At 33.3% G+C, this 13,731-nt stretch overlaps 1 protein-coding gene across 1 annotated transcript in view; it reads right to left on the bottom strand.

Moving 5' to 3' along the window:
* The window catches only part of LOC114337350 (DENN domain-containing protein 5B), an 83,804-nt gene that overhangs the window by 37,111 nt on the left and 32,962 nt on the right, over positions 1-13,731 (bottom strand). The window contains exons 10-14 of the mRNA XM_028287758.2: positions 12,910-13,291; positions 9,940-10,136; positions 3,198-3,571; positions 231-481; positions 10-149 (exon numbers count right to left, since the gene is read on the bottom strand). Coding sequence (XP_028143559.1) covers positions 10-149; positions 231-481; positions 3,198-3,571; positions 9,940-10,136; positions 12,910-13,291 — 1,344 coding nt within the window. The remainder of the gene's footprint in view (positions 1-9; positions 150-230; positions 482-3,197; positions 3,572-9,939; positions 10,137-12,909; positions 13,292-13,731) is intronic.

The following is a 13,731-nucleotide window of genomic DNA, read 5'->3' as shown; positions in this document are numbered from 1 at the left end:
TATAATTACCTTATATTCAAAATTTAACGTTGCTTTTGGAACTACAAGTCGATTCGTTTCTGAAAGAGTTCCTGACAGAACCATCCACACATTCGCCGACGATGTTGTAGCTTTCTTATTTGGTACAATCACAATACGGTACGGTATCACTGCAAATATAAGTCAAACAAATTAATACCAAATCATTGGTCGTTTTAAGAAACAAAAAAATATTAAATAATTTATAATACCAGTTGTTGGGTAGGTGCAGGTGAAACAGAAATAGTCCACAGCGTTCAAAGAGAGCAAATGGTAAAGGAATTGTTCGCGTTCTTCTTCGGATCGTACGAAAGCTAGTCGTTTGTACAGAGTCCTGAGCAAACTTTGATCGGACAGTAATGTTCGAAAATGTTTAGAGAGTTGTTTCTTTTCTAATGCTAGTCGTACCCAAGCCCTGGCCATTCCTATTGCTGTTTTTACATCTGTCATAGCTTGGATGTTCCTAAAAATTAAATTAAATGCAAAATAAATATTGTGTTTACATGGGATTGACTACGCTACAACTGAGTGTAACGACAATTTTTAACTAAAAAATTTGACGTTTAGACTTCCACTGCGGAAATCGTTCTAAAAAAAAAATTATTACAAAATGGACCTTACACGAAACTAACAAAAGGATAACACCAAATAACTGGAAAACAAAATATATAAAACCATGCACAAATTTAAAGATTTAAGGAACACCTGGTTTCAGGTGTCCATCAAATCACAGAAAAGGCCATCGAGTACAATAAACCAGCATATTTATGTTTTATAGACCTGACAAAAGCTTTCGATCGCATCCAAGTCGAAGACGTCTTATACTTACTGTACAGAAGAAACATACACCAATCAATATTATACAAACCATCGAAAACATCTACTTTCATAATCGAATGCAGGCAAAGATAAATGGAAAACTAACACAGTTTATACCTGTACAAAGCGGAGTCAGACAAGGTGACTCGTTAAGCCCACTTCTCTTTAATATAATAATGGACGAAATAATAGATACAATACGTAAAGGTCATGGTTACAGAATGGGGAACAAAGAAATATAAATATTATGTTATGCAGACGACGCCGCATTAATCGCCGAGACAAAAGACGATCTCCAAAAATTAACACACATATTCAATACAACAGCTAAGAAATACAATATGATAATATCAGCAGAAAAAACCAAACGTATGACAACATCTAAATACCCACTACGATGTAAAATCAAAATTGATGAGAAAATAATAAAGCAGGAAGCAAAGTTTAGATATCTGGTAATAGATATAATCAGTTACGGAGATGTTGAAGAGGAAGTACGATAACAAAGATTAAAAGCAAGTAAAGCGACGGAATATCTTAATGACACAATCTGGAAGAACAAACACCCAAGACAAGACACAAAAGCAAGAATCTATAAAGCAGCAATTAGACCTATATTCACATACACGGCGGAGACAAGACCTGACACATCTAAAACGAGAACACTACTAGAAACAACAGAGATGAAAATACTTCTAGAATATCAGGGAAAAGTCTGTTGGATAGGGAGAGAAGCGTAAACATAAGAAGATCATGCAATGTAGAAGACATAAATGGATGGGTGACAAAACGGAAACAGGAGTGGAACGAACACATTAGTAGAATGGCCGAGGATAGGATAGTACGAATAGCACGAGATATGTCACCAAATGGACGAAGAAGTATTGGCAGAACAAGAAAAAGATGGTGCGATAAATTAAACAATTTCGGAGGCTAACATTGAAGAAGAAACAGGCTTTAAAGCCTACATACAAGAAGGAAGAAGAAGAAGAAGAAGAAGAAAAAGAAAAAGAAGAAGAAAAAGAAGAAGAAGAAAAAGAAGAAGAATAAATACCTGACAGACTCCAAAAAACATTAACACCACACTACAGTAGGCCACCATACCTACAATACAACATACATTGAAAACTCACAACAATTCCTGCAAAAACTTTAGAAATAGATTACATTTTTACAAGAATATTCTAGTCAGTTGTGATGTGCCATTGGATAAAACTCAGCAGATATATTCATGGAGGACTTCGAAGAAAATATTGTACACAATTGAACAAAAGAAACAACCCACAGTATAGTGGAGATATGTAGATGATGTGTTCTCCATTTGGCCTGATGGACTAGAAGCATTGAATAAATTCCTGGTGGGCATCAAGAATAAAGAAGAATCAATCAAATTCATCATGAAAAAAGAAAACAACAATTTACTAGCTTTTCTGGATGTGTTAATCACAAAATAGGATACAGAATATGCAGCCAAAGATTACAGAAAACCAACTCACACCAATAGATATTTAAATTATGCTTCTTTTCATGAGCATTTTTCAGTGCGTCACAAATGATAGAAAAAAAAAGCTAAGTCCGTGATAATACACATTTATGACATTTATTCTAACATGACATTTTAGTTAAATCTGACAGTTGTCACATTTTATTTGCAATTTGGCATAAAAACAAATCAATTGTGTTTGTATTATACAGATTATATTCGTAGATATATTATATAATTAGTAAATAATTTTTTTCCGATTATAGCGCCATCTATTGACCACTAGAATAAATGTTATAAATGTCACCGACGAAATGTAATCACCGACGTGCGTTTTTTCTGTCACATACAAAAGAAATTAACAAAGCACTATATAATAAGAGCCCAAAACACCTGATCCAATGAAAAGGAATTTCGGGTAGAAAAAACCTGCTAACAAAGGTTTTAACAAAAAATGACTACCGATTGTAAACAAGAAATTCCACAAGATAGAAGAAAAAACAACAAAACACCACAAGCAACCCAGAAACACTAACAAGAAGAGAATCAAAGATGACAACAATACCATATGTAAAGGGCTTATCAGAAAAATAAAAAGGGATATGAAACAAGTACATCACAACAACATTCAAAACAACGAACATACTGAGATCGATCCTGTCCAAAACCAAACCCATAACACACAAAAAAGATAAAAAAAACTGCATCTATAAAATTATACCCTGTGAATGTGTGCCAGGAGAAACGAGCATGAAACATACATCAATACCTATTATTGTCAAATAAAATATATTTTTTTTGGTTTCTGAACATACAGTTACAATTTCTGCAATGTCTACCACTCACCCTTATAATTTAACATAAAAAATTGTCTTACGTTATATCAAATAATATAGACGAAGGCAACTCGGGTAACTCAGATCTTAATTTAGCATCTTCCAAATGTCCACTCCAGTTCTCTAAATTAGTGGTTAAGCTCGAGACGTCATTAGTACCGAAATGATTATCTTTCTTGTTGAGATACTGATATTTTTCTTGGTAGGCGAGTAGATGAGACCACAGCGCCGATTTGCTTCTTTTCTTTTGTAGTCCATGGGACCAAACTCTTTCCAGAAAATCGCACAACGACGTGATTAATGTACTTTCTTCCACGGCACCGAAGCTGTCCACTGCGTTGTTGCCACTGGATAAAGTGACACCTTCGGCTCCCAATTTGGCCAGTAGCATTCTTTTGGTTTTTGCTTTACAGTCCTATATTAACAAAAAAACCAATTTATTATAACACATTAATTGCTATTAAATCAATTGAATTAATAAAAAATTAAAAACTGTCGTTTCCAATACTTCCACAAAATTTAGTACAATTTATTCTCACTACAGCTGTTTCGGGGCAGAGTACCTTTCTCAAGGTACTTCAAGTGATCTAATTTTACTATGCGTCCACACTTTATAGTCTTTAACTTGTAACGTTACAAACGTCACATCTTTGATATTTTATTTTTAAATAATTATTTTACTTTATTTTATTTAATATTTCATTAGTAATTATTTTCTTCTATTTGTTTTACCAGTTTTCTTCGTTAAAAACTCGTTGGCGCCCTCTTTTATTATCTTCTATTTACTATATCTCTTTTCATTTAAATCATCAACTGAACATACTGAACGTACCCCGTATATCCTTACTCTCTAGATATCTGTCTTTCAATATAGAACATGCCTGCTACTTCATACATACTTGGTCGTCATTTCAAATGTCATTTTCAATGACAGTGACACTTCATCCCTACCCGCTGACACAAACTGAAAATGGAAGGGAAGAATTAATTTATTTAAAGAGATGAGCTTTAGATAAGACCTCATTTTGTTCCAAATCAAATCTTCTCTTGGGGTAAGAATATTATTATATTTTAATTATATTTCTACATCTAACAGTCTTTCTAATATTTTTTATACCTAACCTCCAATCTTCTAAAAGCATGTGCTCTGATATTTTAGTTTTAAATATATCTTTTTAGCTTACATATATATGCATTAGGGTGGAGCGCTGTTATATGGGGAAAAATGAAATAACAATTTTCACAAACGCGGGGTGCGGAATCGATGCTACTGAGGGAAAGGATTCGAAAAGTTAATTGTCATTTTTTTATATTTTCACTCTAAAAACTGCCCCAAAGTGATTTTAATTTTGAAATTATAAAAAAAAATTTTTTTGCCTTTTTACATACGCGGGATGCGGTATCAATTCGCTTTTAGGATACGAACCGAAAACTTCAATAACACTTTTTTCTATTTCTATTAGAATAACTGCCCCGGCGCTACTGAAATTGGTCTATTTTGAATTTGCAGGCCAACCCCTGACCTAACGGTGCAAAGAAACAGTTATAACCTGTCACACGAGTGGACCTTCACTCTCCCACTACAGTTCAATTCTAAGTAGGTATTAATTATTCACTATCTATTCAGTACTGTTTCGATAATCGGTTGGTATAGTACCGTTTTCTGTAGCTTCAAAGCTTAATCGTCAAAGTTTAGTGTTGTGACAAATTTTGTGTGAATTCGTTTACTGTTGTTATAAACAACTATGGCATTACTCCGGAGTGAATTATCTTGTCCAATATTTGGTTCTGGCAGTGAGCTCCCTAAAAATGTGTTACCTACGTTTAAAGATATAATGAAGTTGTTTATATTCGTATCTCAAAACTATAAAAGACAGTATAAAAACTGTGTGCGGAAAACCAGTGAAATTGTGACGGAAAGAGTAGAGGAGATGTGGCGCAAAGCTTCAATACCAATCGTAGAACACAAAACAGTATTATCTAGAATTATAGCTTACCACGATTTATAAGTATAAAACATTATTGAAACCTTATAAAGGCAGGAAGGACGAAGACGGTTACAAAGCGAAGCTGTTCAAGTTTGGTGAGGATAGCAAGAAATTATTTGATATTGCTACTTGCAAATGTTTAGAGTTCACAGATTGCAACTGTCCTAGAAACCGAAAAATTCCACTACCACAACGAAATTTCTTAATCGACCAACGAACTGACCGTAAAATGATGATTGGTAGTTTAGATCGTGAAACGACCAAAAAAAAATGAGATGAATTTACATAGATTACACCAACAAAAGCAACGTGAAGAACAAAGAGCCTTGCAAATGGAGGTGGAATCTATTCCTAGTACTTCTAAATCACCTACAACTCCAAAGGCACGATCGAATGTTCAGCAGACAGATACATTAAAGAAAAGTGATGAAATTGAGGACTTCCAATCGCAATCTCTTATTTCCACTACTTCACTCACGGCTGATGTCACATTTCCGTTTATTGCCAGAACATTAGATCGTTATGGGGTTTCAGGTCGTGCTGGTGCTGCAATCATTTCTGCAGCTTTCCAAGACATTGGTCTTATTACAGAGAGCGATTCATCACGGGTTATAGACCGAAGCAGAGTTCGAAGAGCTCGTTCTAAAGCTAGGGCTACTATCTCAGATGAACCTACAATTTTTGGTACTGACACCATCGGATTATTTTACGATGGTAGAAAGGATAAAACGTTAATACACGAAGATGGTCGTAGAAGAGTGACTCAGGAGGAGCATATTACCATATTGAAAGAACCGGACTCTGAATACCTAGGCCATATTTCTTTGAAAACTGGTGACGCCAAAACGATTTGTAACTCTATTTTGACATTTCTTTCTTCCAAGTCTATCGATGCAAATCAAATAATGGCTATTGGTTGTGATGGGACTGCTGTTAACACAGGAATCAAAGGTGGCGTTATTCGTTTATTGGAAATCAAGTTTCAACGTCCACTCCAATGGCTCATATGCCAACTACACGCTAATGAACTGACGTTGCGTCATCTTTTTCAACATCTGGATGGCACAACAACTGGACCAAAAGGTTTCATAGGTCCCATTGGAAAGGCTGTTACTAACTGTGAAGTATTACCAGTTGTTCCGTTCGATGCAATTCAATGTGCGTTGCCCGATATTACCAAATCGACACAAGAGTTAAGCACCGGTCAACTATATCTACTGCAAATATGTCAGTATATCAATAGTGGACATTGTGATGCAAGTTTTGCGAAAAGAAATCCTGGTAAACTAGTTCACTCTAGATGGTTGACAATGGCGAACTGGATTTTGAGATTATACGTCTCAAGTCAAAGTCCGTCAGAAAACCTAATCATATTAAGCACATTTATTTTAACGGTGTATGCTCCTATGTGGTTCAAGATCAAGACTGAGCCAATTTGTATTTTTGGTGCCAAACATTTACATGATACAATAAAACTGTCGCGCTATTTGCCAAACCATTTGAAGGATGTTATTGACCCAGTTATACAAAGAAATGCATTCTTTGGCCATTCAGAGAATATACTACTAGGAATGTTAGCCGACAACAGACAGTACGCCAGAGAACTGGCACTCCGCCGAATATTGAAGATCAGAGAGACATCAGAGATCGGAGTCTTCCGTATTTTCCAGGTACCTACCTTAAATATGGATGCTGATGATTATATCGATCTGATAGATTGGAAAACCAAGACAGAAGCTCCACTTACGAAGAGTATTAATACCGAAATAATATCTCAGGCAATCATAGAGCCACAGCTTGTGGAAAATGAAATCCTGAGAAATATCAGAAAAATTCCGTGTCACACACAATCCACTGAAAGGTATGTCAAATTAGTTACAGAAGTAAGTACTGCCGTCTGTGGGTCACAGAGGAGAGATGGATTCATTAAGAATAAGCTCAAATCATGCCTTTTGATGCCTAAGTTTGATACTAAGAGAGACTATAGTTCATAGCGATTTTAATGTTATTCTTCAATTTGTAATATATATATTTTTTATTTTATATTTACTATTTATTCTTTTTTCCTCATATTATAGTTCTAATAGCTCTAATAAATGAATAAAAAACATCATCGTTGACTCTATCAAATTAAAAAAAAATTTAAGAAATTCTAAAATTTCAATCGCAGTGGGGCACTTTTTAGACTGAAAATACGAAAAAATGTCATTTAAGTTTTTCATTCGAAAATGGAAGACGCATCAATTCCGCACCCCGCGAAAATGAAATTCGAAAAAATAAATTTGCGCTCCACCCTAATATGCATGTCAGTAATCGAATTACAGTCGAACCGGCTTATTAGAATACCTCTTATAGGAATATCCCGCTTTAAGGAATAGAAAGTTGAGGCTCTGAAACGTTTCTACTATCCACAAATGATCGGTTATTAGAATATCCCTGCTATAGGAATACTTTTGCTTAGCACGAAGGCTATTCCAATAAGCGGGTTCGACTGTATTTAACTATTCCTCTCATCCTAATTCCATTTAATTTACCCCTTGCCATCTGCTACTTTTTTGAATACTTTTTGGCAAGGTACCTATCTCTCTTCTTGATGTCAAAACTTATAATACACGTTTTGTATTCTAGTTTTTGGGAATAAATCAACCTTTCTCCCTTCGGGAGCTTCAAGCCGTCAACATCACCGGTGATGCTACTTATAAGGCGAAGACAACATGACATCTAGATAGACTGCAACGACTACCATCTCCAGCTGCAGGGGCATAGGGCCGAACATCTGCCCAGGTCTACAAGAAGTCTACAGCAGTACCATTTGACATCAAGAAGTTACCAGCGAACCAGATACCAAAAGCCATAAGTATAATCCAGAATTGTTAGTTTTTGGCAAGAATTTGAATATATTTGTTAATACATTTAATAAGTCATATTTTTATTATATCTTTATTGAACAGTAAACATGATTAGTTAAAAATACTGTTTTGTTTGCTTCCATTCTAAATTTTCAGAGTTCATATCTAAGATTAGGACAAGACGAACACACACCCTGAGACACTGAACGATAGCTATCTTGGTTGGTTAAAATATTATTTTCGAATGGTATTTCAATTAGCTGGGGTAGTTATTGTCGTTTTCGTTTCAAACTGAATAAGTTGAGGAAGGGAGAACAGTTTGTCTCAAGTTGGTCATTCAAAATCATATCTGTACTTTTTAATTTATTAATTTCCATAGATTCTAATAAATATAGCGTAAGGCCTTTATTTTGAATATGGAGAATTTTAAATAGGTCATTAAAAGAACGATTATTACCCAGAAGATGAATGCGTACGTAGAATCTGTTTTTCTATTATTTAAAGCCCTTTTGTGTTCTGCTACACGTTTGCTAAAGGTTCTACCAGTTTGACCGATGTAAGTTTTTGGGCAGTCACCACATGTAAGATTGTATACACCACTCTTTAAGTGCTTTTTCTTTTTGCTCATGTTGTTCTTAATATATTTGCTTAAGCTGTTGATTGTTCGGAAAGCTGGTGTTAATCCTTTCTTTTTTATGTATTTGGCTATTTGTTTGTTCATGGATTTGTTTTGTTCCGTTTCAATTGTAAATTAAATAAGGCACTTAACAATTTTCTTGATGTTTAGTTGTTCTAGTATTGACATATTCTATTTTTCATCAAAACATGTACCCCATATTCAGGTACGTAATATGAATACTAAGATTCAACCATCAGATATCAAATTTAATGAATTTTATACGAGGTATGTCAAAAAGTTTGTATTTCACTCAAGAGTAAAGTAGCTTTATTTTTCACAATATTGAAAATTGTTATCATGAAAAGTTGTTTCGAATTAAAAACTATATTCTAATAAGCAATTACATCCTTCTAATTGAAAAAATTTTTTTTTGAAAAATTATGGATAACTAACATTATTTTCAGTTATTTCAATTATTCTGATAGTAATTCCTTTATTAGTAATTTTACGAATAAAAGTGATTCTTAATAAAAAGTTCTGGATGGTCTAAAACCTAAAATACACCCATCTTATATCCAATTTTATCAATTTTATACGAGGTATGTCAAAAAAGATTAGATCAAAAGTCAAGTACCTTTATAGTTCAGAATATTTCAATTAGAAGGATGTAATTACATTCTGAAACATAGTTTTTAATTCTAAATAACTTTTCATAATAACTATTTTTGATATTTTGAAAAATAAACGTAGGTATGTTACTCTTGAGCGAAATTCATATTTTTTGACATACCTTGTATAAAATTGATAAAATCTGACACAAGATGGCTTGTGTCAGATGGTATTTTAGGTTTTAGACCATGCAGAACTTTTTATTAAGAATCCCTTTTTTTCCGTAAAATTAATAATAAAAGAGTTATCTGAATTGAAAGAACTGAAAATAATGTTAGTTATCCATAATTTTTCAAAAAAAAAATTTTCAATTAGAAGGATGTAATTGCATACTAGAATATAGTTTTTAATTCCAAACAACTTTTCATGATAGCAATTTTCAATATTCTGAAAAATAAAGCTACTTTACTCTTGAATGAAATTCAAACTTTTTGACATACCTCGTATAATATTCAAAAAATTTGATATTTGATGGTTAAAGACCATGGTTTAGGTTTTGGACCATGCAGAGCTTTTTATGAAGAATAACTTTTTTTCGTAAAATTAATAATAAAAAAGTTTTCCATATGGATACAACTTACAGGGACATACTGTATATTATGTAACCGCTAAATATAATAGGTCGTGTAAAGATATATAAAAAACATTTTGTACTTACTTTTAAAAGTTTTTCGACGAATGTCCAGTTTGCCTGTGCTATAACGGCAGGTGACACGTCTTGATTATTAGAACTTTTCAAATTTTTATCATTAGGCCCTACAGGCGGCTTAGAAAAACTCAGTCCTTTTTTTAATGCACTAGCTCTCGGTATGCTTCCTTTGTTTACTATAGGAGTTTTGTTCAGTATTTCGTTATCTGAAAATATGTTTTTATTAAACTATTGTTTTAAAATATTAATGTTATAGGAAGTAATGTTAATGGTATAAGATATGGAACGGAAAAATATTCATAAATATAGCCCGTCCCAAACCCTTTTTTCAGTGCGTCACATATTATCGATTTCTCTCTAACGCATTACAGTTGGAAGTGACAGAACAAAACGTACCTCTGTGATTATTATACTTTGACCTTGGAAAATTATGTGTATTCCTTGACGGGTATTTGCATATTAAAACGGATTTCTACCTATAGATGTATAATTGGTTGGCGATTACAATACTCTAAATATATAACCAATCAATGAGGCGAGTAAAGATAATTTGACACAAAATAATTGATCATGTGGTAAAATGACAATTGTAATTTCTAATTTTATATTAAACTATTTTAAATAATAATATTCTGGCAAATATTTGTATAAATATTAATGTTTATATAAATATAAATATTCTGACAAATGTCAGCTTAAAATGTTATGTAATGATTTGCGACATTCTTAAAATCCTATATGACGTCAAAATTAATGACGCACGAAAAAAAAAGGGTTTGGGATCTACTATAGTATTTTTTTAAAGTATGTTTATTTGCAACTGGCAGCTCATTACAAATGCAAATCGTCAAATAGAGGTTAAGGGTTACCGCCAGGGCCATAAACCATTGCCGTGCGGATGTAGTTGACACCAATAAGGTCACCAATAAGGTCACCAATTAATTTGTTTAGTTACATATACTATCTATACTATTACACTCTTGAATACTTTGTCTCATTAGAGAATAATATTTTATTAATGACTTTGATGAATTTTACAAATCATCTTTGGGGTATCTGCCAACAGAGTAAGGGAAAGTTCTGAAGAATCTGATTAGCAGTTCAGTCCATGCGTTAAAATGACATCATCGTTTCAATTTGTTGCTGCTAAAGCTAAAAACGGTGCGTATTCTCTAAAAACGGTGCTAAAAACGGAGAGAAAAAACTATTGTGTCAAATGTTCATGACTGCCTTGTTCATCAACAACCTTTAACTACGGTGAATAATGTAGTGACTATGTGGTCCGGTAAAGGAACCATTTACAGATTTTTAAGTGAAAGAAAATAAGGAAACATTATTGAGTAAAAAAGGCATAAAGGAAAACAACTAATGAAAAATAATGATTTTCATACAAACGTCTTTCAGAGAAGTTTCGTTTTACTTAAAAAAGGAGATTCCTACATTGGATACAATACTAAACGCATTAAGACAATAATTTTTCCCCCTTTGGCAGAGATAAGTTATGGAAATTACTTAAATAAATCCGTTTTTGCTAATAAAATCAAAGAAAAAACCTGTATTCAACTGGCTAAACGAACATCATATCATTTCAAAAGTATAGCTAGATAAAAACATTACAAGTTCTCGACAAGCCTAGCCTCTATAAGGATATTCTACTGGTTTATTTGAGTTCGTTTCAAAATCCACTGAAGATTACCACGAAGAAATGAACTCCAATGTATTTGAGGATTACTTTTCTCAGGTATTAAATTTTCTACCAAATAATTCGGTCGTTGTTTTCGATGACGCCAGCTATCATTCAAAATTAGTGGAAAAGTTACCGACGGTCTCATGGAAAAAGTAGATATAATTGACTGGTTCCAACTCAAAATAATACTATATGATCAGACTATGGGTGGAATGCATAAAACGTAGTATCTACTAATGCAAGTATGTACTTCATTTTAAAAGATTTTACTACACTTACACAGCATTACTACACTTACAAGTGCTTTGTAATTATTTTACTGCACTTACAAAGCATTTAATGCTTTGTAAGTGTAGTAAAATCTTCAAAAAAGTAGTACATACTTGAAGCATTAGCAGGTATGTACTACGTTTTGTACATTCCACCCAATGCTTAAAACGGAATTATCGAATTGCAAGGCAACATAAATCGTACTGTAAAATATATGTCATATGTCATTGACGAAATGGCAAAAACAAAACAAGTAACGGTACTACGCTTGCAACATTATCTTAAAACGAATAGAGTTAATATGGGCTTAAGTAAAAGGGGAAGTGGCCAGACAAAATGCAACTTTTAAATTAAAAGATGTCAAACAACTTTTATTAAATTCCATAAAAAACGTAACGAAAGATAACTGGATCAATGCCGTAAACTACGTAAAAAAAGAGTAAGAAAGATTGTAGACTGTTAATAATAACATTGAAGAACTTTGTCAATCTATAATCATTCCAATCGGATCTGACAACGAATCTGACACAGAAGAAGAGATGGAAATCCATAATTTATAAGTAAATCAGTAAGTTTTTAATTTATGCACATTGCTTAAATGTTAGATATCAATACGATGTATCCGCTTTAACATTAATTTTATTTAATAAAAAAATCTGCCCCTTTTTGATTCTCCAGCACCCACCCATGATTTTCATACCTATTAGGTATATAATGGGTTTGTATTGTTATTTCTATGGACTCTGAAAAATAATGTCTAAAACTACATTTCAACAGGAGACGATATTATTTTGAATGATTTCAGTTTGACTACTTTACCTGCTGTTTGCAGAATAGTGAAGATTTGCTCAAGGAGTTGTCATTTGAAAACAAATAAAGTATAATACTTTTAATTCTAATCAATATACATTTTACAAAGTGTTTTGCCACTCGCTTCATAACGATTGTCTCAATGGAAAAACAACATGCAAGCTCTATTTTTTTTAGGCTACGTTTCATAAGAATGTTCATATAATTATTACCTAGGATAGGAAACTGTCGACAAGCAACAATTCTGGAGCTCAGAATCTCCCTAGGCAGTGGAGACTCGAAATCGGGATACGCCAGTCTTCTATCAATCGGTTTTTGAGTATCGTGAGCGCTAATACAAGGCTCATAGCATACAGACCTCATCTCGTTCCCAAATCTTTTCTTGAGTACTTTTATTCTATTATCGAATATCGTAAGGTTGCAGTCGACTTCTCCCCAAATAGACAGAATTTTATTATCTATAAGCGTGGCGAACATTTGAGATTCGAGAAACCTCCACAAAAACATTCTGTCTTGCTCGGGTTGATCTGATAAAAAAGAAGCTTTGTCAAAGTTTTGCATGGAGTCTCTATTATTAAACCAGTCTTCTTTATCCTGTAATAAAATATTCATTAGCATTGAAAAATAATATTTTAGTTGCAAATTAATTGTTCAATTTTCACATGTCAAAAATATTATTATATTTTTTACTATGTTTAATCTCTTATTAAAACCCTTAACTTTAAATAAATCTCAAGCCAGCCCTGTTCAATAGTATCATTTCATCCCTCCTATTTCTTACCCTCTCTCCTCACCCTTACAGACAGACAATAATACTTAGACACTTGGAATCGCGACAGAAGAAATTTTTCTTGCTCATACCACTCGCCACGAGGGTGCCACCTTTTTTTTCTCTACGATCTTTCGACGGATCAACTCGATACCGCTGATCTCTTGACGTACAGCCTTTATTTTGGGCTGAAACGAACAATCAAAAGTCGGGCACGAACAGTTAATTCGGGAGTGACGCCATACACGATTTCGCAGCAGTAAAA

Source organism: Diabrotica virgifera, chromosome 5 (assembly GCF_917563875.1).
Source record: "Diabrotica virgifera virgifera chromosome 5, PGI_DIABVI_V3a".
Classification (NCBI taxonomy): domain Eukaryota; kingdom Metazoa; phylum Arthropoda; class Insecta; order Coleoptera; family Chrysomelidae; genus Diabrotica; species Diabrotica virgifera.
This window is presented reverse-complemented; position numbering and strand designations above follow the sequence as displayed.